Here is a 27326-nt window from a genome sequence, read left to right as displayed (position 1 = left end):
AGAGTAGATGAAGGTATATTCGCATTGAATATGCATACTTATGTTCAGTTTAGATAGGTGAGGTATGAGAAATTCTAATGATGTGTGACCGGTCTGAGGGGCTTAAAAATGTCATATTTGTGTGGTAATCATGTTAAGGTGTGACTGAGCTGCCGTCTAGGAAGAGTGAAGTATGTAACAAGTTATGTGGAGGGGTGCTCTTTAAATCTGTGTGTTTTGGCAGCATGATATTGGTTCATCGCCATTTGTGGGAATATTATAATATTGCTTTATGGTAGTGTGGATTTTAGTTGAAGCTAGAGGACACCTTTTTTTTAATTGTATTTTGCATTAAACATCAACAGAAAATTACACATCCACAATCACAGTGCAAAAGAGCATGAGATACAAGTTGCACATAGTTACCCGCAACCACAGTGCTCCAGGGCAAAAAACAACCTCGATGAGGAGGTACATTGCAGCCGCATTCCAATTACTCTTAGACAACTGGGCAGATGTGGATCTGAACATAAAAATGTAACTTAACCCCCCCATACACATAACAAAAGAAGAAAAAGAAAAAAAAAGAAAAATGAACAAAAGCGCTTACAAACATGATGCAATAGCAATAGAAAAGATTGATCACTGCAAGACTGTTGACTAGATACTGTCCTGGCAAATGCCCCAGTCCCCCTACAGGGCCCCTCCGCCCTCCTCCCCCCGTGACTCAACTCCTTCCATACTCAGGCTCAACCAGCGTTCTGCTCAGAGCGCGCAAGCAAATATAATCGCAGCGGGTCCCATATATCTCTCGGCCTGGACGACAGGGGCAGCTCTTCCGCATAGACGCTGAGGTTATCGCTGCAATACACCAAGTTAGCTAACCAGGCCTTTAGTACAGGCCGCTTGCCCCTCCCCCACGTGATTGCCACCCGCCTAGCAGCCATCAACCACGCCAAACTCACCAATCTGCCGATCGCCCCTTGAATGTGCGGCACACAACATAGAAGACACACTAGCGGCGTACAAGGAAGATCCAATGTGACCATTACACGCAAGCTACCCAGCACATTGCCCCAGAATGCAGCAATCGGCCGGCAGCTCCACGCCAAATGCAGGAAATCCGCATCATCTTGTCCACACCGGTCACATTTCGCCGAGTCCCGCAGGCCATACCTATGCAGTCGTGCCGGAGTGTAATACACTTGATGTATAAACTTGAAGTGAATAATCTTGAGATTTCCATTCATACGCAGTGCTCCCGTCAGTCCGCACACATACTTCCAATTATCCTCGGATATATCCGCACCCAGGCACTCATTCCACTTGGCCCAACTTTTATCCGCGCCCACCACTGTTTCATCCTTGATGGGTTTATACAAAGCTAGAGGACACCTTATGATATATTCTGACATCCTATAGATATTGGTGTTTAACCATACTATATCAGAAATGTGTTACACATAATGGAGTCATACATTTGCAAAATTGATGTTATGATAGTAAATTGATTGTATGAAAATAATTTTAAAAAAGGCTAAAGTCCTACTCAACCCTTTTGAGTAGTTACAGATGGCAAGATCAGAGCTCAAGGCAATACATAATTCATGGTTGCAACTGACTAAATGAAATACCAGTAGACTTACAGTTATACTGAGTTCTGAGCCTCTTTTTGATCACGGAAGTAAATCTGTGTAGATATATTGTCCCATATGTAGATATTGAAATAGCTGTACATATATGCAGGCAGAGAATGGGAACCACCATTAGTTCTGAGACTCCAAATTAACTTTTAATATTGGGGTGTTCCAGGACAAAATAATGTCTGCATTCTATGCTGCATGTAATTTTATTTGCTGTGATTTATTCCCAGGAGAACCAAGAATAGTATATATGGTCTCTCATAGTACTACCAATAGTCAGTCGAGAATTAGTAGATTGTTCGATGACATGGAGAGGATGCCACAAGCCAGTCGTTCATTTCTGCATCCTTATTGAGCCCATGCTTTTTGGCCTCTAGTGTGAGAATTGATTCTCTTTCATGTTCCCTTTTGCCACCTCAGGAACGTTTAGGGATATCTTCCAATCCAAAGAAGGTGAATGTCTGATTGTGTTCATGGTTTTACACAAAGTGCTCTATTGGGGGCACTCTTAGGTCTGATATATGGCTGACCTGTAATGTTCTCGTATTCTCATTTTTAAAGATCTTATTGTGCTATCAACCCAAATTTTGTTTCAGGGCAGAGGAAGATGTAACTGACAAAGGTACTATTACAGTCACATAAATGTCTAGTGATAGCTACTCTGTCAAACCAGACCATAATCACAAGTCTACATGTTGAGAACCAGGAGTAAATATATTGATTGGATAGAAGTTATGTGCTTCCACAAAAATGTGCGTGCCCTCCAGTCAGCTGTGATGATTTTCCAGGTGCCTGAGCTTGAACTTTCGAGGGGACACACACGTGACATTGTAATGCTAATAAGCTGGCTTAGATAACTAAATATTGCATTGTGGTTTTCTCTTGCAGCAGCACAGATGAGGAGGGCAGTCATTAACTTACATCGTTTTTTTAGGTCTGGCTTGACAGTTCAACTGACACCTGACCTTTTACCCTACACAAACCTACACCAATATTATTCTGCAGCTCTTGACTTCCACACAAATGCACACAGTGATTCCCATGGTATGACTTGTAATGCTTCACATTACAATACAACATTCCTTTAAACCCAGACCCATTGGTATTGCCTGTGCTTGGTCAGTTCTAGATGAGTTAGTTGTTGGTTGAAAGTCTCCTGTGTATTTTTAGTAGTTTGTTTTATGTGATGTTGTCCATTATGCAAGCTACTTAGGAATATATTGTCTAATCATTGAATAATTTCTTTATTCAGTTGCATTTAAAACCATAAAAGCCTACATCTGAAACATAAGAACCGTGAATAAAAGCAATATGTCCATTAACAAATACATAGCAAGTTAGCAGCATAATTAATCTTCGTGTGAACTCCTCAGTTTAGCTTTAGCTTTTAAACAGCCTACAACATATGAAAGTGTGACTACATCAGGTAACCGCTGTAAAAACCGAATGGCTGGACAAACTTGTAAAAAGCCTTTATCTTTTAGCAATGGAACAGTGAAAATTCTACTGGGAACAGTATAAAATCTACAAAACTTAATAAAATGCATCTTATTCTGCTGAGACCTACTGTTGCAGCTGCAGGTGGCCAGGGATTTAAGATCAAAGCCACCGCAGAAGGTAGGTGGGGTAAATTAAATCTAAATCTTACAAGCCAAAACCTTTGTTTTTCACCAGTGCTAAATAAGGCTCCATACCTTGGTTGATGGTTGGCATCACATACTGTCAAACTGAGAGGAAGTGCTCCTTCTCCCATCTATAATCTGCTTTATGTATACCCTTGGGGTTAGAGGCTAATTCCGCTAATCCCATCCTGTAAAATGAGTCCTGGATATACTTGAGCCAGGGAATTTTTAAAGTGTGGCCAAATATTAACCGGATCCTGGTTTTAAATTCCTCCTTGGTCCATGCCCTGATCCTCCTCAACGAGGTGAGAGGGCTATTTGATCTCTAAGATACTGGACTCCAAGAACTTTGTGCGCACAATAAGTAGATGTGCTCTTGAGGACATACAACCAGCATCTAAAGAATCCTGATCCCATACACCGGAAACCAGTTGTTTGACAGATAACTCTGCGGTATCTAGTGTATCGTAGAAATACATTTGAAGAAAGTCTGGACAATGAATGCAGTTTCTTCTGGGTGATGAACCGTTGGGAGAAAAAAATCCACACAAGCCCTGTTGTGGATACAGCCGATACCGTTGAGTTATCGGTCAAAAAAACGGGTACCGGTGTATGAGATCAGGAACTTTCCAATTAGTTGTCTTGATTTATCTGGTCCAAAGGTCTCAACTAGTTCTAAGGGTAATTTATTATCCTCCACATTTCGTCCTGAAGCTGGTCTAACGGACATTGTATGCCACAAAAGACTGAAACGTCGACAAATCCATCTATTTCCACAGCCTTTGTTTGCCCCAAAGAATTGTACATTGCTTTGTCTTGACTTTTTCTTTGCATTTGTTATCATTTTGGAATAGATGATTACATCTATGATTAGAAGGCAGTCACTTGTGTATATCATTTTGCCTCGATCATGGTGTTTTGATATAGATTACTGTACCCCCTCTTTGTTCATATTAAATTTGTTTTTACTCTGAGAAGATTGATTTCCCTGTGTTAAATAAGTTTTGATTCATTTTCTTATAAATATTCAATTGACATTCAGATTAATCTCAAGTAAGCTACCAGGTGGGGCTTTACTGTCAAATAAAAGTGTGTTAATTTTATGAAACAAAATCCCTTGTAGGCATATTTACTCATTGGTAATTCAGTGTAGGGCGTTATGCCAAAAGTATTGGTAGTGGAGAGTTACTTTGCCCCATTCTACAGCCTAACTAGGCTTTCTCTCCATGGAGAAATTTGTCATGGTTCTCAATGCTCATCATCCAAACTGTTGAACCTGCTTTAAGGTTCTTCAGAACTCCTCGTTTATCTCCCCTGGACTCCAACACACACAGTAACACCCTCACAATCACTCTTTACACTCACTTCAGGCTGTGGTGGGTAAATGTATTACCAAAAAATAGTTTAAAATGATAAATGGTTTGAGACTTTCAATGGTTTAGATATGTTTGTAGAGAAGGTTGTGATTAACTCTGGGGCGCTCTCCTGAATCCGCATGCCTCAGGCTAACCAGTGAGGAGTAGAAAATGTTTTGTCCTGAAACAAGACTTTGAAGGTATCCAGAATAGTTCTGAAGTATTACTATGATAGACCACGAGCAAACCTCAATTATGTAAACTATTTTAATGGGTTTAGGGTGGCAACTTCATTCCAGGTCATTACAGATATTGTCTATGGTCCTAATCTTTTCACCAGGACGTCCTATTTCTTGTGTATTAGTCTAATTCATTGAAAGCAAAACAAGACTACAATTCTCAGAATGCATTAGGCTATCGCACAGAAACCAAGGACATGGAGGCGGGTGATTACTATAAATGGTGTTGGTGCATCCCAGACCTACAAGTGCTCAGGTTTCCGTATCCATGTGTTGATGCTTAATTGGAATGTCCAACAATTGGTTTTTATTCCGAGCCATGCTTACGTTTTTTTGTTTCTTTCTCTTTCAAAGGCCACAGTAACAAGCGTGTTGGAGTACCTTATGACCTGGTTTGGAGAGAGTAATTTTACCCCCGAGTTGGTAAGCTTGTAATCCTGTACCCTTCCTTTTATTATTATTATTATTATTATTCTCATGGTTTAAAGATTTGAAAGGAAAATTGTGCCTGAACATTCTGAACCATTAGGACTTTGTTTCGGTATGCATGTGTGATGGCAACATCGTGCACTGAAGTTTGTCCTGAAACAAGAACATTTTAAACAAATGACTGAAGGACAGTTGCCTTCTTGTCAAATGACTGCTTTTTACATTGCTTGACCCTCCTCTGTTTTCTGGATATTGCTGTGCATTAGCAGTGTTACTGCTCCACGTATATTGCGATCTCCCACGCAACTACTATGCTGAACCATAAAGCAAAAAGCTACTGTTTGATGCAGTGGTGTGTTTTGTTGATAACAAGCAATGCAATATGTCAAATAATGTTCTACCTATACATAGAAACAAAATAAGACGGTGCAGGCATTGTCAGTTAAGAAATACCTCCGCAAAAAAAATGGAAGCTGGCCTCTCCGTTCTTTGCTCCAGAGTCTTTCTATTAGATCCATTTCTGCATGCTCCAGTTCTGTCAGCTGCAGTTCAGTAAGCACTTGTATTTGGATCAAGTCCTACACGATGTCACTTTCTTTGTGATAATTTCAGGTTTGCAGAATATGATGTAGCTAACATGCTTACCACAGTCTTGCTAACTAGTGTTGGGCGCAAGATGGTGCAAGCTTTTTCTCTGAAGTAGAGGTTTTACTTTGGAGAGATCTCTTGATCACTTCCCAATACTCTCAGTGCACCAAAATATATATACTATAGCCGAGAGAGTTATTTTTTTTCCCCTTTGGTTTGGATGTACTTTTTGGAGCACTCAATGTCACACTACAGAAGTAAACTTCTCGATTCCGGATTCTGGATTTCATACATGGACATCAAACTGAGGACTGCATCAGGACTGGACCAAAAATCTAGAGTGCCGGTCGTATGAATATGTCTCCAGCGGGTTGGGGGAGGTTTGTGGAGGTTGCACCCTTCAAATTATGTGTGAAATGTAAATGGATTCCATGGCCATACCAAAATAGGGTGTCCAATCTGTGTCTCCTGAAGGGCCATTAGGAATGGAACTGTTCAGGCTTCAAATCATTCAGTATACAAGATAATGCTAGTGGGCTCACTACAGGATGCACTGTCAGGGTTCCCTGGAGCCATCTGCTGAAGTCGGTGTTGAATGTACATATTTGGATGGTGAAAGGGAGGTCTGTGTGGTATTCCCAGAGGCCAAGCAGAGAAGAGTCCAGGCTATCTTTCCTCCAAAGACTCTCGCTTCGGAGAAAATGTCCATGGCCCCCAATGAAGCCTCCACTTCGACAAAGACCGCACTTTGGCTTACACTGTCACATCTTTAGAGAATTTTCTTTCTTTGGTTCAACTTCAAGTCTAGCCTTGGATCCAGGGCAAAAAACTGCTTCGAGAGCCATGCTTTGAGCACTGAGCTGCCACCAAAAAGACCTCCACAATCGACCACTGTTCCAGGTCCATCTTTGCCCCCACCCCCTCCCCCATCCCTCACCCTGTCTATGCTACAGGCTTTTAAATTTCTAAGTCCTGAAACAGTCCGAGCCTGAGATACTGACATGCCTACGACGGAACTAAGGTTGATTCTGAAATCTGTTTTGAAACCAGCACCCACGAACTTGAACACGCAGAGTATAATCTAGGTTGACCCAGAAAGAGTCCACATTTTAGCACATCCCCCACAACTACACTGCCTGGTCTGTCACACAATAAGAAGTAGAGGATCACTTTTTGAGGAGGCAGTTTCAGGAGCTTAACACATTTGTAATTCCTTAAAACCTATACCTATAGGGTGTAGCCCACTACCAGTACGGGCACCTGCACTGTCTTGCTCACTGTTACACTCCTCTCACCCAGACTCTGATCCAAACCCTACAATGAAGCTCCCAAATCCTTACAAGGAACCCGTACCAACAGATGACCGAGACTAACTTCTGCCGGGCAGTCATCCAGCCTGCTGCTGACAGCCTTAACGCGAAAGGCATCGTGGTTGATGAAGTGGAGAACTTCCTTATGGAGATTCTTTACAAAATGGATCATTTTGAGCACTACCTGATGATAGTAAAGAGTTTACTCAAATGCTCTGCAGATAATTTCAAGTACGAGGTTAAATCAGGGTGTTCACGCCAGTGGTGGAGGGAAAAAAATACAGGGCAGTGCCGGAAGACACCGCCTATACATCTGGTAAAATGGGCCACCTGATTCTCTGGTGGTTCCTACAACTCAGAAAGAGTGTTTTTGTTTCTCCAGAGCACTGAGGACAACCCTCTTCCTGATGAAAGTAGGCAGATTGAAATTGCTGGAAGGAGGGTAGCTACGGGGACTGCCACTGGCACACCAACAGTTTGGTACGTCCACTGTTACTGCACGACTGGTATCACTAGGGAGAGATGGAGCCGGTAGTAAAATCTCAGCTAGAGGCATACCGGAAGAGAGTAAAAGAGTTCATCCATGAGGGGAATCCTCTCAAACTCCAGCAATATATGTGCCCTGGATGCAGCTGATACTGCTTCCAGAGAAACCAACAAAAGCATTACATTATGCTGCCTGGTTGTTGGCTCTGCACAGGGCCACGTGCATGCATTCAGTATAGCCATGGAGCTTGCAGAAGATGTCCCTGGTTTTGCTTTCTTGCTTGTGAGATACTATTGTTTACAAAAAGGAGCTTGGAGCCCACCCATGATCTACCATTCCTTTGCTTCGACGATACCCTATGCTCATATGAGTAGTGCTATACTACAAAGGGAATGGATATGAGAGAGGGGCATGGGTGAGATGAGGGGCACTAGTGGAGGGTGTCAGTGAGGGAATCCAAGGAGGAGGTCATGGGGTGGAGGAGAACTACAGAGAGTTGAGGGGCACTGGTGGAGGGTGGCAGTCGGGGAGTCTGAGGAGGAGGTCATGGGAAAACTACAGAGATGAGGGGCACTAGTGGACGGTGGCAGTCGGGAGTCTGAGGAGGTGGTCACGGGTCGGAGGGCACTACGGAGAGATGAGGGGCGCTGGTGGAGGGTGGCTGAGAGGGAATCTGAGGAGGAGGTCATGGGGTGGGGGGCTATGGAGAAATGAGGGGCCCTAGTGGAGGGTGGCAGTGAGGGAAGCAGAGGAGGAGGGCATGGGGTGGGGTAACGTCGGAGAGATGAGGGGCACTGGTGGAGGGTGGTAGTGAGGAAATCCGAGGAGGAGGTCACTGAGTGGAGGAGAACTACAGAGAGTTGAGGGGCACTGGTGGAGGGTGGCAGTGAGGGAATCTGAGGAGGATGTCATGGGTGAGGGAACTACAGAGATGAGGGGCGCTGGTGGAGGGAGCAGTGAGGGAATCTGAGGAAGGGGTAATGGGGTGGGGGGGACTAGAGAGAGTTGGGGGCAGTGGTGGAGGGTGGCAGTTGGGGAATCTGAGGAGGTGGTCACTGGGTGGGGCGAACTACAGAGCGATGAGGGGCGCTGGTGGAGGGTGGCAGTGAAGGAATTTGAGGAGGAGGTCATGTGGTGTGGGGGAGCACGGAGAGATGAGGGGCACTGGTGGAGTGTGGTAGTTAGGGAGTCTGAAGAGGAGGGCATGAGGGGGAGTGGCTATGGAGAGATGAATGGCACTGTTGGAGGGTGGTAGTTGAGTTATCTACAGAGAAAGAGGTGCAAAAAGACTTTTGCACCAGCACTAAAACCAGCCGATTAGGACAACTGTGGTGCATACTTTAACATGCATGCTAATAACATTTCCTGCTATGTTTAATGTTTCAAGTTTGAAGGTGACTTTACTATTGTTTTTTACTGGGAATAATGAAAGTGGAACTGAATGGAGGCTGATATGTGGCTGAGGCCCAAGGTCAGCTGTGAGATATGGTGTAATGGAGAGGGGTGGTAGAAAAGTGGATAATCAAGCCTGTAAGGGAGTGCGCCGCAGAGTCAGGGGTCAGGTGGAGGTAGTAATGAAAAGGGTTTCTCCCTGAAGGCTCGCACAGATGGAGCCCGAGTAGTGTCACTTTCTTGATACTCCCACCTTAGAAACCTCCTTTTTTCATCAAAGGGACATTACATGGAAGAAAAGAACTTTTTGAGAGTGAAAACATTTAGAAAGAGACTTGGAAAAGAGTGTTTTTTACTGTGCCGGCAGTTGGTGAGGCCTGCTCTCTTCAGAGCAGACTAGCAGGTATCTGAGCGCTTCCGCTCAAGCCCTGTAACTCAAAATGCATAGCTGCCAAGGTTACAGATTGCTATGTGTGTCATTTTTATAATTTCAGCGTAATTATGAGTGACATTTCAATAACGATGAGTGACACTTTTTACATATCAGAAATCACACCCATTTGAGCATCGAGAAACTCTCCAAAAATGGAAGGGTGCACACCTAGCCCAGGGGTCACAACCCGGTCGCAGACTGTAATTTATTAAAAAAAACAGCAGTTTAATAAAAAATCAATTAGCTGATGTCAGAAGGGCGCGCAGCTCCGCCCATAATTTATTATTAACCTGAGGCTGAGAATAAGTTACTAGGGTATTCTAGACCATTAACATACGACACAATGAGGCATCGGGAGGACAGGGGGTCAGGGCAAGCCTCAGGAGGAGGGAGAGGCTAACTAACCTAGTTCACAGTCTGGCATTATTATCTCAAAGATACAGTGAGCAGTAATAATTCATAAATAGCTGAGCGGCCTGGCCTCCCTGTCCGGGGTCCGTGCTACCTAAGAGTACATGCACCAAGAGTAGTCTAAAATCACATATGGCACAGAAGTGTTAACTAATACTTTGAAACAAACCGTCACTCTTTAAGGTGTTTAGTTAATCCTGATGACGTATTACTTCTTGTGGCAGCTCAATGGGCCCGGTGCAGTGAAGTCTGATGCCAGCAGCTCTGATCCTATAGTGCTGCACAGGTTCGCCGGTGAATCGGGAAGCCTGAGGTCATGGTCCGAGTGCCGTCCTGCTGGCGCCAGTCCAAGACCAACGCCGGTAATATATATTGATAAGCTCCGAGGTGCTGTAATGCATGCAGCCATTTCTAGAAGGGGGGGGGGGGGTGGGGGGGCAAGAAAAGGCACCTACTGGCAAACAGCACGTCAGCCATCAACGTTTGACAAACACACACGGTTTTGCCCGCTCACCCATTAACGTGTCACACTGCCTGCAGCGTCTCTTCTAGCTCCACCGAACAGGCTGTGGGAACGCGCTCGGCAGCGGATCACTCTCGCCCTCTGTAACTGGAGGCGCAGGCAATTTGGCATTGGCTTTTGGCCAGACAACTCTCTATCATAGTAGTTCATCTACCAGGGGAGCAGAATTCACAGGCAGATTTCCTGAGCCGCCCCTTCAAAGATCAGCAGGACTGGGTGTTAAACAACAGTGGTGGCGGACATTTTTCTACAATGGGGACGTCCAACAGTCGATCTCTTCGCAGACGAATAAAACAAAAAATGCCACGCCTTCGCATCAAGGTTTTACTGACCAGGACCGATAGGGAATGCCCTTTTAATCAACTGGTCAGAACTGGTCAAACATTTGATTACGCTTTTCCACCTCTTCCTCTCATCCCGAAGGTGATAACCAAGCTCACACGCTTTAATAAGAGTGATTCTCATAGCACCAGACTGGCCATGGCAGTGGCGGTACCCGGACCTGCTACACCTCTCCTAGTGTCCACACAGGAGGCTTCCGTGCAGACCGTACCTTCTGTCCAAAATGAATGGGAGGATTCATCATCCCAGCCTTCCCACACTGAACTTGGCAGCATAGCTTCTGAGGTCCTCCAGTACGGCCACTTGAATCTCCCTCGGGACTGTATGAAATCCCTATTCTTTTAAATAAAAGAGATTTTATTTGTGGTGTGTACGTAATTAGTTTCAACCTTACTGGGGGCAAGAGGAGGTACTCTTACTGTATCTCCTGCATTTGGCCAAATCAGGTCTTAAATATACTTCCATTAAAGTTCACCTAGCTGCCATTACGGCCTACAGAAAGTCTCCTAATCAACCTTCTTTCTTCCAGCTCCAGGTGGTTAAGGATTTCCTTCAGGGTTTGAAGAATGTTTTCCCCCTGTCCGACCTCATTCTCCTCCTTGGGAGTTAAACCTGGTTCTGTCCAAACTGATGGGTCCTCCTCTTGAACCTATTCATAAGGCTACCCTTCAACACATTACTTGGAAAGCCGCGTTCTTGGTGGCCATTACCTCAGCTCGTAGAGTAAGCAAGATTCAGGCTCTCTCTTCCAAAGAATCCTATACGGTTTTTCATCACAACAGGGTAGTGTTGAGAACTTTCGAAGGTGGTATTTGATTTCCATGTCAACTAGACTAATTCTCTGCCCTCTTTCTTTCCCAATCCATCCACACCAGCAGAACGGTATCTCCATTCCCTAGACCTTAAGATGGTTTTAAAATTCTATTTAGAAACAGCTGATCAGATTTTCTAATTGTCTTAGTTTTATCTAAACTATGGTGCCATCAGGACAGGTTTCCCAGCCTCCAAGCGTTCCATCTCCAGATGGATAGTGTCTTGCATCAAGCTGGCTTATCAATTGACAAGTTAAACCCTTCTGATTGCTCCCAAAGCACACTCCACTAGGGGAAAAGCAGCTACAGTGGCTTTTTTACACAATGTACCAATGGCCTAGATCTGCAAGGCAGGACTTTGAAATCAGTGCATACTTTTACAAGACACAATTGTCTCGACTCTGATTCCAGAGCAGATAATCAAGTAGGCCAAGCCTCCTTGAGGAATTTGTTTCAATGCTAAAGTCTTTTGAATGGTATTCTTTGATGATGTTGTCATTTATGGTTCTCGTTTGCCCACAGGAAGAGGGGATGGGTTTGCTATTCGATTCAAGTGTTTGACTATTGATGAGGATTCCCTGGAAAATAAGTATAAGGTTCGAGGCATGTGGGCTGCTGAATTCATATCTGTGCATAGATCGCCGCCTAGTGTTGGGTCCGGATGATTGCACATTGTTGTCCTTGAAGAGTCTTCGAAGTATCATGAGATAGGTGGCTCCTCCCGTGGACTACAGTGCGCATGGGCATCGATTCCATCCTCAGATTGTTTTTTTCCGCCATTGGGTTTGGATGTCTATTTGTTAACTCAAGTTCGGAATCAATAATAAACTTTCTCTTTGGCCAAAAGGCCTTTAGTTATAGTCTGTATTGTCTTGCGATCGGTACCAGTACTTGTTCCTGCTCTGTCCCGAGCCGGACATCAAGAGGAGCCGCGTGGCTTTTCGACACTGAAGGCCCGGTCGCCGCCAGAGGCCTTATCGACGATCCATCCCCGTTTGCAACTCCAAGTATCCTCCCATCGACGTCCACCCGGTGTGCAACAAGTGCCTGTCTCCGGATCACGATGAAGCCAGCTATATGGCTTGTTCTCGGTTCCGCTCTAAGAAAACTATTCGCCTTCGACGTGCTGCGCGGAAGGAGGCCCAGCAGACGGCACCTGACCCGGTGAACATCTTCGATGCCGAGGAAGTTGAGGGAGTTGAGCAGGAAGATCAGGAGAACCTGTCTGATCCAGCTTCGGAAATAGACTCCAGCTACGACGCAGATGTAGAGATGGTCGATACTGAAGACGTCGTCGACGAGGTAGGAGAGGACGATGAGGCCTTCGCGGCCATGGAAGATAGCTCAAGCGAGGAGCTAGGCCCAACCGTTGGTACGGGGGCCGTAACTAAAACACTCGATAAGGCTCAGGTCGAGGGATCGCCACATGGCCTTACCCAAGATCGTACACGTGGTTCTACAGCCCCGCCTCAAGGCCCGGCTACGGACATTTCCAACGAGCCATCGGTTGACCGATCCAAATCGAAACCGAAAGCATCGGTGTCTACACAACCGAAAGCGCTGGACGCTAAATCGAAACCAAAAGTGTATATCGCTTTGGTCGGTTCGAAGACCACTAAACCATCGGCACCGACAAAGCAGAAGAGTGTTATCGACCCAGCGAGGTCGCTCAAGGGTGTCGAGCCGAAGACCGGGGCACCGAAAAAACTGGTCAAGGACGTCGACCCAAAGAAGTCGGCGCCGAAGGCCGTCGACACAGACAAGGGACTCCGAACTCAGAAGGTTCTCGATCCTAAGCGTCGACCCGACAAAGCTCGGAGCGGTACAGGCCTCGAGTCTACACCCGTTGGTGGCTCGAAGGAACCCGTTGAGTCAACACAGCCATCCGCCTCCTTTTCGAAGCAGGTGTCGGACTCGCTCAAACGTATTAAAGAGAAGGCTACTACTGTCGGACCAAAGGCTACTCCGCCCCCGAAGTCGGTCAGTAAACCTCCAAAAACGTCAGCGCCCTTCCAGTTCACACTGCCGCCGAAGTGGTGCCTAAGGCCTTCGCCCCGAGGACTGCCGTCGAACCGACCAAGAAGGTGTCCGTGGGGCCGAAACCTACAACTGAGGAGGTGGCCATCAAGCATCGACAGCCTCCACCTGAAGATCAGTCGAGGCAATTCATCAACGCCGAGACGGGTAGACTTTCTATTTTCAAATGGAAGATCACCCCTGAATAGCCTATGGACCCTTCTAATTGTTTGGCTGCCTGATTGCGCTACACTTCCTCACCTACTCTTCACCTGCTGACCGGATTTGCGTGGGACAGACCTCGCCGGACCCGCTTCGCGGGTCCCGCAGCGCCGCATTTCCAGTGCGTGCATTTCCAAGGAGGAGCTGTAACTTCGGGGCTGTGGATTTGACGGCAGGGCTGCGAGCTAGGAAGCAGGGACTCAACCTTCCAGGAGTCCCTGCGAGCCCTCGTCACACCTGGGCTGCTCTCCCTGCTGGCCCCGCCCCCCCGCCCACGGACTGAAAAGCAGGCGAGGTGCCTGACTGTGTGGGACCCTCCTAATTGTTTGGCTGCCTGATTGCGCTACACTTCCTCACCTACTCTTCACCTGCTGACCGGATTTGCGTGGGACAGACCTCGCCGGACCCGCTTCGCGGGTCCCGCAGCGCCGCATTTCCAGTGCGTGCATTTCCAAGGAGGAGCTGTAACTTCGGGGCTGTGGATTTGACGGCAGGGCTGCGAGCTAGGAAGCAGGGACTCAACCTTCCAGGAGTCCCTGCGAGCCCTCGTCACACCTGGGCTGCTCTCCCTGCTGGCCCCGCCCCCCCGCCCACGGACTGAAAAGCAGGCGAGGTGCCTGACTGTGTGGGACCCTTCTAATTGTTTGGCTGCCTGATTGCGCTACACTTCCTCACCTACTCTTCACCTGCTGACCGGATTTGCGTGGGACAGACCTCGCCGGACCCGCTTCGCGGGTCCCGCAGCGCCGCATTTCCAGTGCGTGCATTTCCAAGGAGGAGCTGTAACTTCGGGGCTGTGGATTTGACGGCAGGGCTGCGAGCTAGGAAGCAGGGACTCAACCTTCCAGGAGTCCCTGCGAGCCCTCGTCACACCTGGGCTGCTCTCCCTGCTGGCCCCGCCCCCCCGCCCACGGACTGAAAAGCAGGCGAGGTGCCTGACTGTGTGGGACCCTCCTAATTGTTTGGCTGCCTGATTGCGCTACACTTCCTCACCTACTCTTCACCTGCTGACCGGATTTGCGTGGGACAGACCTCGCCGGACCCGCTTCGCGGGTCCCGCAGCGCCGCATTTCCAGTGCGTGCATTTCCAAGGAGGAGCTGTAACTTCGGGGCTGTGGATTTGACGGCAGGGCTGCGAGCTAGGAAGCAGGGACTCAACCTTCCAGGAGTCCCTGCGAGCCCTCGTCACACCTGGGCTGCTCTCCCTGCTGGCCCCGCCCCCCCGCCCACGGACCGAAAAGCAGGCGAGGTGCCTGACTGTGTGGGACCCTCCTAATTGTTTGGCTGCCTGATTGCGCTACACTTCCTCACCTACTCTTCACCTGCTGACCGGATTTGCGTGGGACAGACCTCGCCGGACCCGCTTCGCGGGTCCCGCAGCGCCGCATTTCCAGTGCGTGCATTTCCAAGGAGGAGCTGTAACTTCGGGGCTGTGGATTTGACGGCAGGGCTGCGAGCTAGGAAGCAGGGACTCAACCTTCCAGGAGTCCCTGCGAGCCCTCGTCACACCTGGGCTGCTCTCCCTGCTGGCCCCGCCCCCCCGCCCACGGACTGAAAAGCAGGCGAGGTGCCTGACTGTGTGGGACCCTCCTAATTGTTTGGCTGCCTGATTGCGCTACACTTCCTCACCTACTCTTCACCTGCTGACCGGATTTGCGTGGGACAGACCTCGCCGGACCCGCTTCGCGGGTCCCGCAGCGCCGCATTTCCAGTGCGTGCATTTCCAAGGAGGAGCTGTAACTTCGGGGCTGTGGATTTGACGGCAGGGCTGCGAGCTAGGAAGCAGGGACTCAACCTTCCAGGAGTCCCTGCGAGCCCTCGTCACACCTGGGCTGCTCTCCCTGCTGGCCCCGCCCCCCCGCCCACGGACTGAAAAGCAGGCGAGGTGCCTGACTGTGTGGGACCCTCCTAATTGTTTGGCTGCCTGATTGCGCTACACTTCCTCACCTACTCTTCACCTGCTGACCGGATTTGCGTGGGACAGACCTCGCCGGACCCGCTTCGCGGGTCCCGCAGCGCCGCATTTCCAGTGCGTGCATTTCCAAGGAGGAGCTGTAACTTCGGGGCTGTGGATTTGACGGCAGGGCTGCGAGCTAGGAAGCAGGGACTCAACCTTCCAGGAGTCCCTGCGAGCCCTCGTCACACCTGGGCTGCTCTCCCTGCTGGCCCCGCCCCCCCGCCCATAATCTCTCCTTCTCCATTTCTTAAGGACCTTTAGGGGCCGCTGCGCGGGAGCGACCGGGAGAAGCCCGGGACAAGGGCGGGACCGTCTGTGGCCGTCCGGGGCCGCAGGAGGCCGGGCTGGGCCACCCCATTAACAGCTACGGGCCAGGTATTGATCACCCCACTGTTGTTGTAACGGTTTTGTGACCTATTTCCTCATAGGTGGGTAGAAAGGGGGTGCCTAGTATTATGGCTAGCTCAACAAGTACCTCCTCTCCGCTGCCTCCCCTGCCTCCCCTGGGGGAAGCTGAACCTGCTCCTACTTCAAGCGTCGGCCGCAGGATATCGATAAAGAGATCGCTCTGGCAGAAAGACGAGCCGGGCGTAGGCTTTCGATTGAGCTTCTGAAAAACCCACTGGAGAAAAACCAAGGTTTGAACTTTCCTGCGCTGGTTACACCATTATCATCTATTGTTCTACCAGCCTCTCAGGACTTATTACTTGACGTACCTCTGTTTACTGAGTTAGTAGCTAACTCCCAATCGGACATTGTAACTACTAATTTATCTGTTGTGCATCCTGATGCACCTAGCCAAACAGTAACAGGGAAAGGAGCTTCACAAAATCACTGTGTACAATCAGATGCGACTAAACTTAAGCCTGGTCTTAAGAGGAAATGGGGAGCTACTGTAAAAAAATCACAACCTTTAAAACCTGCTAGAAAATACAGGAAGCTAGGTACTAAATCGACTTCTAATCATGCCCGTCCAAAGCAGGACGCATTAATGATAATAGGGGAGGCTGAAGTAGCTCCAGTTGAAGTGGACCTTGTAAGTATAGTGCCCCCGTCAATAATGGCGGTGCCTGCCCCAGATCCAACTGTCATAGTACCCCCGGGCTCGCTATCCCCTAACCATGATCTTCTGATAGAAGTGGAAAAAATAATGCGCTCCCTCCTTACTCCAGTAGAACTAAGACTTAAAAAGCTAGCAGAACAACTTGACCATCTAGAACAAGCTAGCCTAGATAACTTTTTTTCTATTAAATCCTTAATTAAGTCTGGCAAGAAAATGGATGAGTCTGGGAATTACCAACAGAAAGGTGACAAGGTCCAAGGAGCCGTGTTGGTTGACCTACAATCTCCGCCTGTAAGTGGTATCCCTGCACAGGTTAATAATAAAGGGGGGAATAGCAAGAATGTTCCAGACCTAGTGTCTAGTAAAACCAGTAGTAATTGCGGGAAACTGAAGCCCAATAACATCAGCAATAAGGGTAGCAAGGACAGTGTAAAAAACCCACCTACAACAACTAGCAAAAATGCCACACTTTTGACGACCGGATCGGGAAAAACTATGGCCCAACGGTCAGGAAATGATAAAATTCACCCTAGCAATGGGAATGGGATTAATACCTGTGTGACAGTGGTAAAACCTCCCACACAGAGCCATGTTCCCCCACAACAAGTACAAACACAACCAGATAAAATTCACCCTAGTAATGGGAATGGGTTTAACACCTGTGTGACAGTGGTAAAACCTCCCATACAGAGCTATGTTCCCCCTCAACAAGTCCAAACACAGACCCAAATAACCAAATTGCCAACTAGGATTCCGCCAGTACAGCTCACCCCTGACTCCTTCCCATATGTGGCCATACTTACTAACGTCCCACCCCTAACGGAGGGCCAAAGAGAAACCTATGACATGTTAAAAAACAAGGCCATGCATTGGCTTTCTGTCAATAGACCGCTCCCAGGGGGGGTGGATGGCCTGATAATCGGGGCTAGAAGGGTCCATTGGATAGGGAATACGATAAAAAAACAGGGGGGTGAGTGTATTATAATCAATTTTCAGGATCCAAGGGTTGTGGGGCTGATTACGGGACAGGGTTGGAACATCAATATTGGAGGGATTGGGGTTGTTGACCTCACTTTTTTTTACCCAAGACCGGCGATCTATCCAGGGGGCTCCTGGGAGCAACCGAGACCCAGTCCTTGCACTTGGGTAGAGGCTGGCCCACCTGCTGCTCCCATATTTAGATCGATTAATTGTTACACTGAGGCATTTAACCCCTATAATGGGCAGGGGCAGATGAGGTGGGGATGTTGACAGAGAACAGTTGAGCAACTACGACTGGATGAGGACATGGCTAGTGGAAAGGTCCATGATGTAACATTAATACCCCAAGATGAAACGAGCCGAAAACTCTTCGTGGAGTATGTGAGGGATGTGGATATCATTGAATGCTCGGGGGGGTGTGGGGGTGAACCGGGTTCGCAAACTATTGATTGCTCCAAAGATGGTACAGATGTTAATTGTATAAATTTTGTTCCAAGTGAGGTTTGTGATTGTGGGAGGCAGGATGATCTACCGCCTACGACACCTAATGACAAGGGGATTTGTGTAGAAAATATACTGGAGAGATTTTTGTCATGGAATGTTGCGGGGTTGGGGGCTAGATTGTTGTCACAGCATTGGATTGACTTTGTAAGCGGGTTTGAAATGTGCCTATTTCAAGAGGCATGGGCATGTGAGCCAATCCACTTCCTGGGTTACTTAAACTTCTGTATACCGGCAACGAGAGGCCACAGGGGTAGACCTATGGGAGGCCTTGCAGTCTGGATTAAACAAAACTCAAATATAAAGGCAAAAATGATAGATCTAGGTTGTAAGGATATCCAGTTACTGAGATTATCTGTAGCCAAGGGTTTAACAATTGACATTTATAATATATATGCCAGGGGCACGAGTCTAGGGAATTCTGTTACCCTAGAAGTACTATCTGCTTCCCTAGAATCTCAGTCACTTGGAAACAGAGTAATTTTGGCTGGTGACCTAAATAGGACATTCGAGCCCCTAGAACATACCGCATACCCAATAGGGCTAGAGGAAGATGCCCTTTGGGACATCCCTAATCTAGACCTCCTACCAGTGAAGCGGTGGACTAACGATATTTTGTTGTTGAATGCATTATGTCTGGAATATGGTCTGAGGGCCCTCAATGGCAGGACAAAAAGTGATCAATGTGGTAGTTGTACATACGATAATGGACACAATAAAAGCAGGATTGACTATGTCATCTGTAGTCTTGAGTTATGGTGTGGCGTGGGTGACATGGAAATTGTGGGCAGAATAGAAAGCGACCACAACCCCCTCTGTGTCTCCCACTCATGGTGGAAGGCCGCACGAGCCAACCCAGTGTCAGGTAGTGGGAGCGTACCTGTAATGGCCAATGACTCAAGAAGGGTGAAGTGGCCATATGTCCTGGCGAATTTGGCCACTTTGGAGTCTATTAATTTGGAGGTAGACAATGCCATTGCCGCCATGGAAAAAGTAGATCTTGTACTACCAGGCTCTGTCCAAATAACTGACATACATGAGACATTCTTCTCTCTGTTAAAACCGCATTTTACTAAGCCTCTGAAGGCTAATAGGAAAGTACCAATCACAATGCCAACCTGGTTCAACAAACAATGTAGGGTAGCTAGGCTAGAGCTGGGCAGAGCACTTAAAAGTAGGGACAATGCCTCGATCAAAGTCACAAGGAAATGTTATAACGACAGTATTCGAAAGGCTAAGAAGCAGTGGGACGAGGAGTACTGGGAGGAGCTACTGGAGGCTTCAGGTCAAAAGGACTCCAGAATGTTCTGGAAAATTGTGAAATGGGGAAGAGGGGGCGCCCCCAATAATCCCGACAACAATGTCGATGAGGCATTGTGGGTCGAGTATTTCAAACCCCAGTATGCCGAGTGCAGGGATATAGTGGCTATAGAACCTATCCCTTTGGTATTTTGCAAGGGTGATTTTTTCAATACCAAGGATGCGGAAATTGTAATTTCAGCACTGCAGGGGGGAAAAGCCCCCGGGCTGGATGGAATCCCTTCAGACATTTTTAAGCATGACAAGGTCAAGTGGGCAAAATATGCGACTCTGTTGGGAAATGGCTTGGCCAAAGGGGCAAAAATTCCCAATATATGGAAGGGGGCTATAATAATACCGATTTTTAAAAAAGGCGATCGGTCACTACCAGCAAACTACAGACCAATAAGTTTGCTGGCTACTATGCAAAAAGTAGTGGGGAAGATGCTTGTCGACAAACTTATGGCCTGGGTAGATGACAATAATGCCCTATCCCCTTACCAGGCAGGATTCAGACGTGCAACCAGTACGGTCGACCAAATTTTTCGCTTCACCATGCTACGGTGGGGGACTGTACTCCTGGGTAAAGGCAGCCTATATGTAGCATTTGTAGATCTAAGGGCTGCCTTTGATTTGGTGCCCAGGTGCACGCTGTGGGAGGTTCTGTCTAAAATAGGGGTTCCTCTTGATTTGCTCTCGCTGATAATGCGTCTTCACGAAAGCAACTATGCCAAGGTCCAGTGGGGGAGGAATGGGGAATCTACTACTAACTTCCCAGTTGAGCGGGGAGTGCGACAGGGATGTGCAATGGCACCCCTGCTGTTCTCCCTGTTCATCAATGGCATCGTGGATAGGATGTTGGACGCAATGGTTGACGCACCTTCGTTAGCGGGCATCAGAGTTCCAATTCTGATGTTCGCGGACGATACCTTGATTGTGTCTAAGACTCCGTCGGGCCTTCAGAGAGCCCTGAACATTTTTGACGCATTTTGCAAAGAACGGGGTCTTGAGGTGAATGTAAATAAAACCAAGTTGATGGCCTTTGGGCAAAAGTGCCAATCCCAACCTAGGGTATTTTTGAATAACATTAAGTTAGAGTTAGTAAACGTCTTTACATACCTCGGGGTTGAGATATCAAGTAAACTTGGTTGGTCAAGACACATAGAGAAGGCGCAGTTGAAACATCAGCAAATTTCAGGAGCCCTCAGGCTTGAGCAAGTAAAATCCAAGACCAGGCCCATAAAACCAGTTCTTATGGTTTACGACGCCAAAGCCTTGGGCGCAACCCTTTATGGGGCTGAAGTCTGGGGCTTTGAGAGTCTCACCACCATCCAAAAATCTGAGAACAAGTTTTTGAGAGGGATAACTAGTCTTCCCCAAAGCACCCCATTAATACCGCTTGTCCTTGATCTAGGCAGAAAATCGCTCAGGGACCGTGCCCGACTGAGGCCAATCCTTTACTGGAGACGGCTTTGGACAACCATGGAAATAAGGCACTACGCCGAGGGGTTCCTAGCATTAGCCAAATTAGATGTTTTTCGCAAAATTAAATGGCTAAAAACGCTTAGGGACGTTCTTGCTGAACTTGGGCTCTCCAAATTATGGGAAAACCCCCTTGGGGAAGTATTCCCTAGCAAAACCAATATTAAAGAAATATATTGGGACTACATTGACCAGAAACTATGGAGGAGCGTAACCTCGGAATCAATGGGGGGAAGATTTCTAGAAATTAAACAAAGCCCATCCCTAGAAAAGTATTGGGACAGCATAACTGTCCCATTAGACAGGAAACTATTTTTCCAGTTAAGGGCGGGCTCTCTCCCCCTGAGGTGCTTGACGTCCGGCTGGAGAACTAGTAGTAGTTCGTGCTGCCCGTCATGTGGGGCCCCCAATGAAAATATTGCACACTTCCTGTTTATATGTGAGTCCTATGCAATCCCAAGAAAATCATGGTTGGCCCCAGTATGTAGGAATCTTGGTGTCCGAAGCGGTGTGGAGGGGTTGAGAATTATCTGTTCCTCCACTGAAATGCCCATCGTAGTTGGAACAGCTAAATATCTGGGGTGGGCATGGTCCATAAGGAGGCGGGCTCTACTCTCCAATGTGTTTTGAATTTTACATTTTTATATTAGTCTGACTAAATTTTGCAAATATCTACGGGGAGTTGTATATGAATTTTAAACCACAAAATGCGGGTAACATGTATGGTATGAGCTTTTATTTGTGTAAACTTTGGGAATGGTCCGTAACGCGGAGGTCCCCATATCTTAACATGCATTTAGTTTTCGCATAGTATGAAAAAGCTTATCTTATTCCAATCGGTAACAATTTTAATGCCTTTGTATTATGTATTTCCAATTATAAATTGCTGTAACAGAATGTTTGATGTTTTAAAATGTATGAATTTATATGCCAGTGCTTTTATGAGTGTATAACTCGAATAAAGCTTTTCAATCATATAGAATTTCACTGAAGAAGAAGAGGGATTCTGCTACGTCGCCTCTTCTCTATGAACCTATATGACAAGACACTGCCCCTATCTCACCCACATACTCAGATGTGGAGGCAGGGGAAGGTGACAATGAGGAGTACAGCTATCCTGCAGACACTGATCCTGAAGATCACGCTGAACCCTGGACAGACGCTGCTGACCCAGGAAATACACAAACTGCCCCAGACAGTCCTGTCTATGCTGTTAAAACATCGCCTACTGAAGACACGGCTGAGTTTGATCACTTAATAAAAGGGCAGCAAAAAATCACGATGTCCAGCTTCATGCTGACCCTGGGGAAGAGGATTTTTTGTTTGACACCTTCTCAACCTCCGAGAGAACTGTCAAGACTCTGCCAATGCTAAAGGGTGTCCTAAAACATGCTGGGGACATTTTTAAGGAGACCACAAGGGCAAGGGTGATAAACCCCAGAATTGAGAAGAAATACAAACCAGCACCTGGAGACCCTACGCATATCCAGGGGCAGTTGCCGTTGGACTCTCTGGTTGTTTCCAATGCCCGGAAGAGGGCGAACTCGCAAACAACGGGTGATGCTCCTCCCCCTGACAAAGATCTAAAGTGCTAGAAGCATCAGGAAAAAGGGTGGCGGCTCAAGCGGCCAATATCTGGCGCATCTCCAACACTCAGGCACTCTTAGCCAGATATGACGGGGCTCATTACGATACACTTGAAACCCTGTTACAACATTTGCCAGATGAATATAAGGAGGCAGCAGAGATGCTTATACAGGAAGGGAAGCTTATATCAAACACATCTATCAAGTGTGCGCTGGACGCAGCAGACACTGCGGCCAGGGCAATCAACACAAGTGTGATGTTACGGCGACATGCCTGGCTGAGAATCTCCGGATTCAAGCCAGAGATACAAACCACCATACTGAATCAGCCTGTTAACCCTGATCATTTATTTGGCCCGGAGGTGGACACCACCTTGGAAAAAATAAAAAAGGACACAGACTGCAAAGTCTATGGGGGCTCTACAGTCGCAGCAGTTCAGGGGTGGTTCCTTTTGTCGCTCCAACAATAGAGGAACTTCCAGAGGCCAGCTGTCCCAGCAGACAACATACAGTAAAGGAGGCGCGCAGACCACCTACACTAAACAGAGTAGGGGTGGCTATCGTGGAAACAGCACCAAGGGCAGAGGTTGTGGTAACAACCGCTCCGATCCTCCACCACTAACAAACAGTGACGCCTTGTCACTGTCCCCCGACCATTCCACACCGGTCGGGGGGAGACTACAACAGTTCCTGCCAGTCGGGAAATCCATCACCACAGACAGGTGGGTGAGGCAACTTATCCAGTACGGTTATTGTCTGGAGTTAACATCCACTCCACCCAACATACCCCCAAGACACCGTCCTATGTCCACAGAGCATTTGCAAATATTGCAGCAGGAGGTAGTCGTCGTGCTGCAAAAAGGAGCCATAGAGCTCGTGCCTGTGGAAGAAAAAGGTACAGGGGTGTACTCGCTGTACTTCTTGATCCCAAAAAAAGGACGGGTCCCTCAGAACCATACTGGACCTCAGACCCCTAAACCAGTACATTCTATCAGAACACTTTCACATGCTCACATTACAGCAGGTTCTGCCGTTACTCAGTCAGGGAGATTTCCTCGCAACATTAGATCTGAAGGATGCATATTTCCATATACCGCTACACCCGTCACACAGAAAATACCTCCGGTTCACCATTCAGAATCCGCATTATCAGTTCAAGGTCCTCCCTTTCGGAGTCACTACGGCGCCCAGGGTGTTTACCAAGTGCCTGGCGACAGTGGCTGCACACCTACGGAGACAGAACGTTCACGTCTACCCATATCTGGATGACTGGCTTATCCAGGCGAAGTCGGCCCAGCAGTGTGCCGACCACATGTCCCACACCATTCACCACCTTCACGATCTGGGGTTCTCACTGAATTATCCAAAGTCCCACCCTCAGCCCGCCCACGTACGGCAGTATCTGGGCGCAACAATAGATACTCTGGCAGCCAAAGCACAGCCAAATTCAGTGAGGATCAACAGCATGCAATTGCTGATACAACTATTCAAACCACAACGCTCGCTTCCAGCACGAGTGTTCATGCAGTTGATAGGCATGATGGCCTCCTGCATCTTCATAGTCCCGCACGCGAGACTCCACATGCGTCCGCTTCAGGAGTGCTTAGCACGTCAGTGGAATCAGGCTCACGGACAGTTGAAAGACCTAAGTGTTGGTGACCGGTCACGCATACAACTCTCTGCATTGGTGGAATCCACAAAACCTTTGCAGGGGCTGACCGTGCCACAGATTATTCTGACAATGGACGCATCTCTCCAGGGATGGGGAGCTCATGTACTCCACTACACAGTGCAGGGACTATGGACACCACAGCAAAGGAAGATGCACATCAACCTTCTGGAACTGATGGCTATCTTCATGGCGATGAAAGCATTCAAAGTACATCTGTGCAACAAGGTTGTGTTGATCCGGACGGACAACATGACGGCCATGTACTACATACAGAAGCAGGGAGGTACACACTCTCCACAGTTGTCTCATCTGGCTCGGAGCATGTGGAAGTGGGCCATTCAGAGGAACATCTTCCTCATGGCGGAGCACCTACTGGGCAAGGACAATCAGATGGCGGACCTGCTCAGCAGGTACAGCCACCAGATGCACGAGTGGGAGATACATCCATCAGTACCCCAGCCGTACTTCCAGCAGTGGGGTCATCCAGAGATAGACCTGTTCGCCACAAAGGAAAATGCCAAAGCTTTGCCGCTAGGTTCCCACACCCACACCCACAGGGCAATGCGATATGGATGAATTTTTCGGGCATATTTGCGTAAGCTTTTCCCCCGGCACCTCGAATACCGCTGGTGGCACGCAAGCTGAAGCAACACTCGATGTCACTCATCCTGGTTGCTCCGACGTGGGCACGCCAACCATGGTACACCACGTTTCTAGAACTATCCGTGGTACCGCATCAAAGGCTGCACCTCACACCCAGGCTTGTGACGCAGAGCCATGGCGACATTCAGCATCCAGATCCGCAACAGCTCCGATCTGGCTCCTGAGGTCTTAGAACTTGGCTACCTCAACTTGCCTCCAGACTGTATGGATATCATAGGGAGGCAAGAAAGCCCACCACCAGAGCATGTTATGCGGCGAAATGGAAGCGGTTCGTCATTTATTGTGCCGAACACAACATCAACCCGCTACATGCATCTACTCACAACATCATTTGTTATCTGTTACATCTATACAAATACAATCTGGCCTATGCTTCCATTCGCATACATTTGTCCGCAATAGCAGCTTATCTCCAAAACAGGCAGCATCTCTCACTTTTCAGAGTGCCTGCCATTAAAGCCTTTCTGGAGGGACTCAAACGAGTTATTCCTCCCCGACACCCACCAGCTCCTGTATGGAACCTGAATGTGGTCCTCACCAGACTGATGGCTCCACCTTTTGAGCCTCTACACTCATGCGAGATTCAATTCTTGACATGGAAAGTGGATTTCTTAATAGCAATCACATCGCTACGACGAGTTAGTGAACTTCAGGCACTATTTATCCAAGAGCCATTCATACAGAGTCACTCAAACAAGGTGGTACTCAGCACTAACCCTAAGTTTCTGCCTAAGGTGGTTTCACAGTTCCATATCAATCAGACTATAGAACTGCCAGTGTTCTTCCAAAATCCTGAGTCAGTGGCGGACAGAATGCTCCACACACTAGACGTCAAAAGAGCTCTAATGTACTACATAGATAGGACCAAGGATTTTCCGAAAACAAAACTGTTTGTCGCCTTTTGAATGAATGTTGGACTTATAGAGCCATGGTTACCCGGAAGCGTCCCAGCGCTGTACCACTGAGGAACCCGTCCTGGCTTTCCCTGTGAGATGGTCCCTTTACAGGGCATCCCCAAGGTGAAGCCAGGCATCCCCAGCGGTGATGGGGCCGGAGTGGAGATTAAGCAAGCTATTGCCCAGAGTTGCAGCGTGGGACCCCATGGTTAGAGTGGCACCGATGCGAGATTTATCGAGCCCGCTGACAAAGGCCTTTTCTCCACAACACAAAGGCAACCCCATTTCCAAAGCAGGTATAGCCAGGTGGATCGTTAAGTGCATTCAGATTTGCTATCACAAGGCCAAGCGCACATTAACGGTTCCCCCAAGGGCCCACTCCACGCGAAAGTTGGGGGCCTCCATGGCTTTCCTTGGAAATATTCCTTTAGAAGACATATGTAGAGCAGCCACATGGTCTACCACACACACATTTACAAAACACTACTGCGTAGATCTGCACTCCAAACAGCAGGCAGCTGTAGGGCAGGCTGTTCTTAAGACACTTTTTCAAACTGTTGCAGCTGGCACGGGCGGCCGCCGTTAATGGAGGGACTGCTATGTATTCTATGCACAGATATGAATTCAGCAGCCCACATGCCTCGAACAGAGTATGCTACTTACCAGTATGCATCTGTTCTTGGCATGTAGGGCTGCTGACATTCATATCGCCCGCCCTCCTCTCCGGCACCTGTAGCGGCTGCAGGACTCAGAATTACTCTTAGCATGGTCATCTCTTACAGTGTTACACTCCATCTTTGCCACAATGGCGAAAAACAATCTGAGGGTGGAGTCAATGCCCATGCGCACTGTAGTGCAGGGGAGGAGCCACCTATCTTGTGATACTTCGAAGACTCTTCCAGGACAACAATGTGCAATCATCCAGACCCAACACTAGGTGGTGATCTATGCACAGATATGAATGTCAGCAGCCCTACATGCCAAGAACAGATGCATACTGATAAGTAGCATATTTGTTACTTAACTGAAATCCTAATTCTCTTCCAGTGGTGTCCTCATCAAAGTCATAAGCAACCCAATCACCTCTCTGGGCAAATGAACAATAATTGTTTATTTCTGTGTCTTGAACTCCGGGTCTCCACAAAGAACAACTGACCTAACTGTCACCCATGAGGCATGATGGGAAGCTAGGGGTCATGGCTGCCGTAAAGGCACGGTGCCAGTTCTGATTTTTTCACTGTATTGACTTTCAGATTTCTATGCTAATGAAGTTACAATGCAGCCTATGGGCTAGCAAAGCCTGCTTCTTTTCTCTTTGCAGAGATATGTTTTCTGCTGTTCATTAAAAGCAGTTCAAGTGTCCTTTGGTGTCCCTGCTTAATTTGGATATATGCAAAGATAATGTTTCCAGCATTGCTTAGCC

At 47.7% G+C, this 27326-nt stretch overlaps 1 protein-coding gene across 2 annotated transcripts in view; it reads left to right on the top strand.

Moving 5' to 3' along the window:
* GEMIN2 (gem nuclear organelle associated protein 2) overlaps positions 1–27326 on the top strand; it is a 252485-nt gene that overhangs the window by 144332 nt on the left and 80827 nt on the right. For both annotated transcript variants that reach the window (XM_086937355.1, XM_086937356.1), the window contains one exon: positions 5193–5261. In XM_086937355.1, the coding sequence (XP_086793481.1) occupies positions 5193–5261 (69 nt within the window). The remainder of the gene's footprint in view (positions 1–5192; positions 5262–27326) is intronic.

Source organism: Lissotriton vulgaris, chromosome 9 (genome assembly GCF_964263255.1).
Source record: "Lissotriton vulgaris chromosome 9, aLisVul1.2, whole genome shotgun sequence".
NCBI lineage: Eukaryota > Metazoa > Chordata > Amphibia > Caudata > Salamandridae > Lissotriton > Lissotriton vulgaris.
This window is presented reverse-complemented; position numbering and strand designations above follow the sequence as displayed.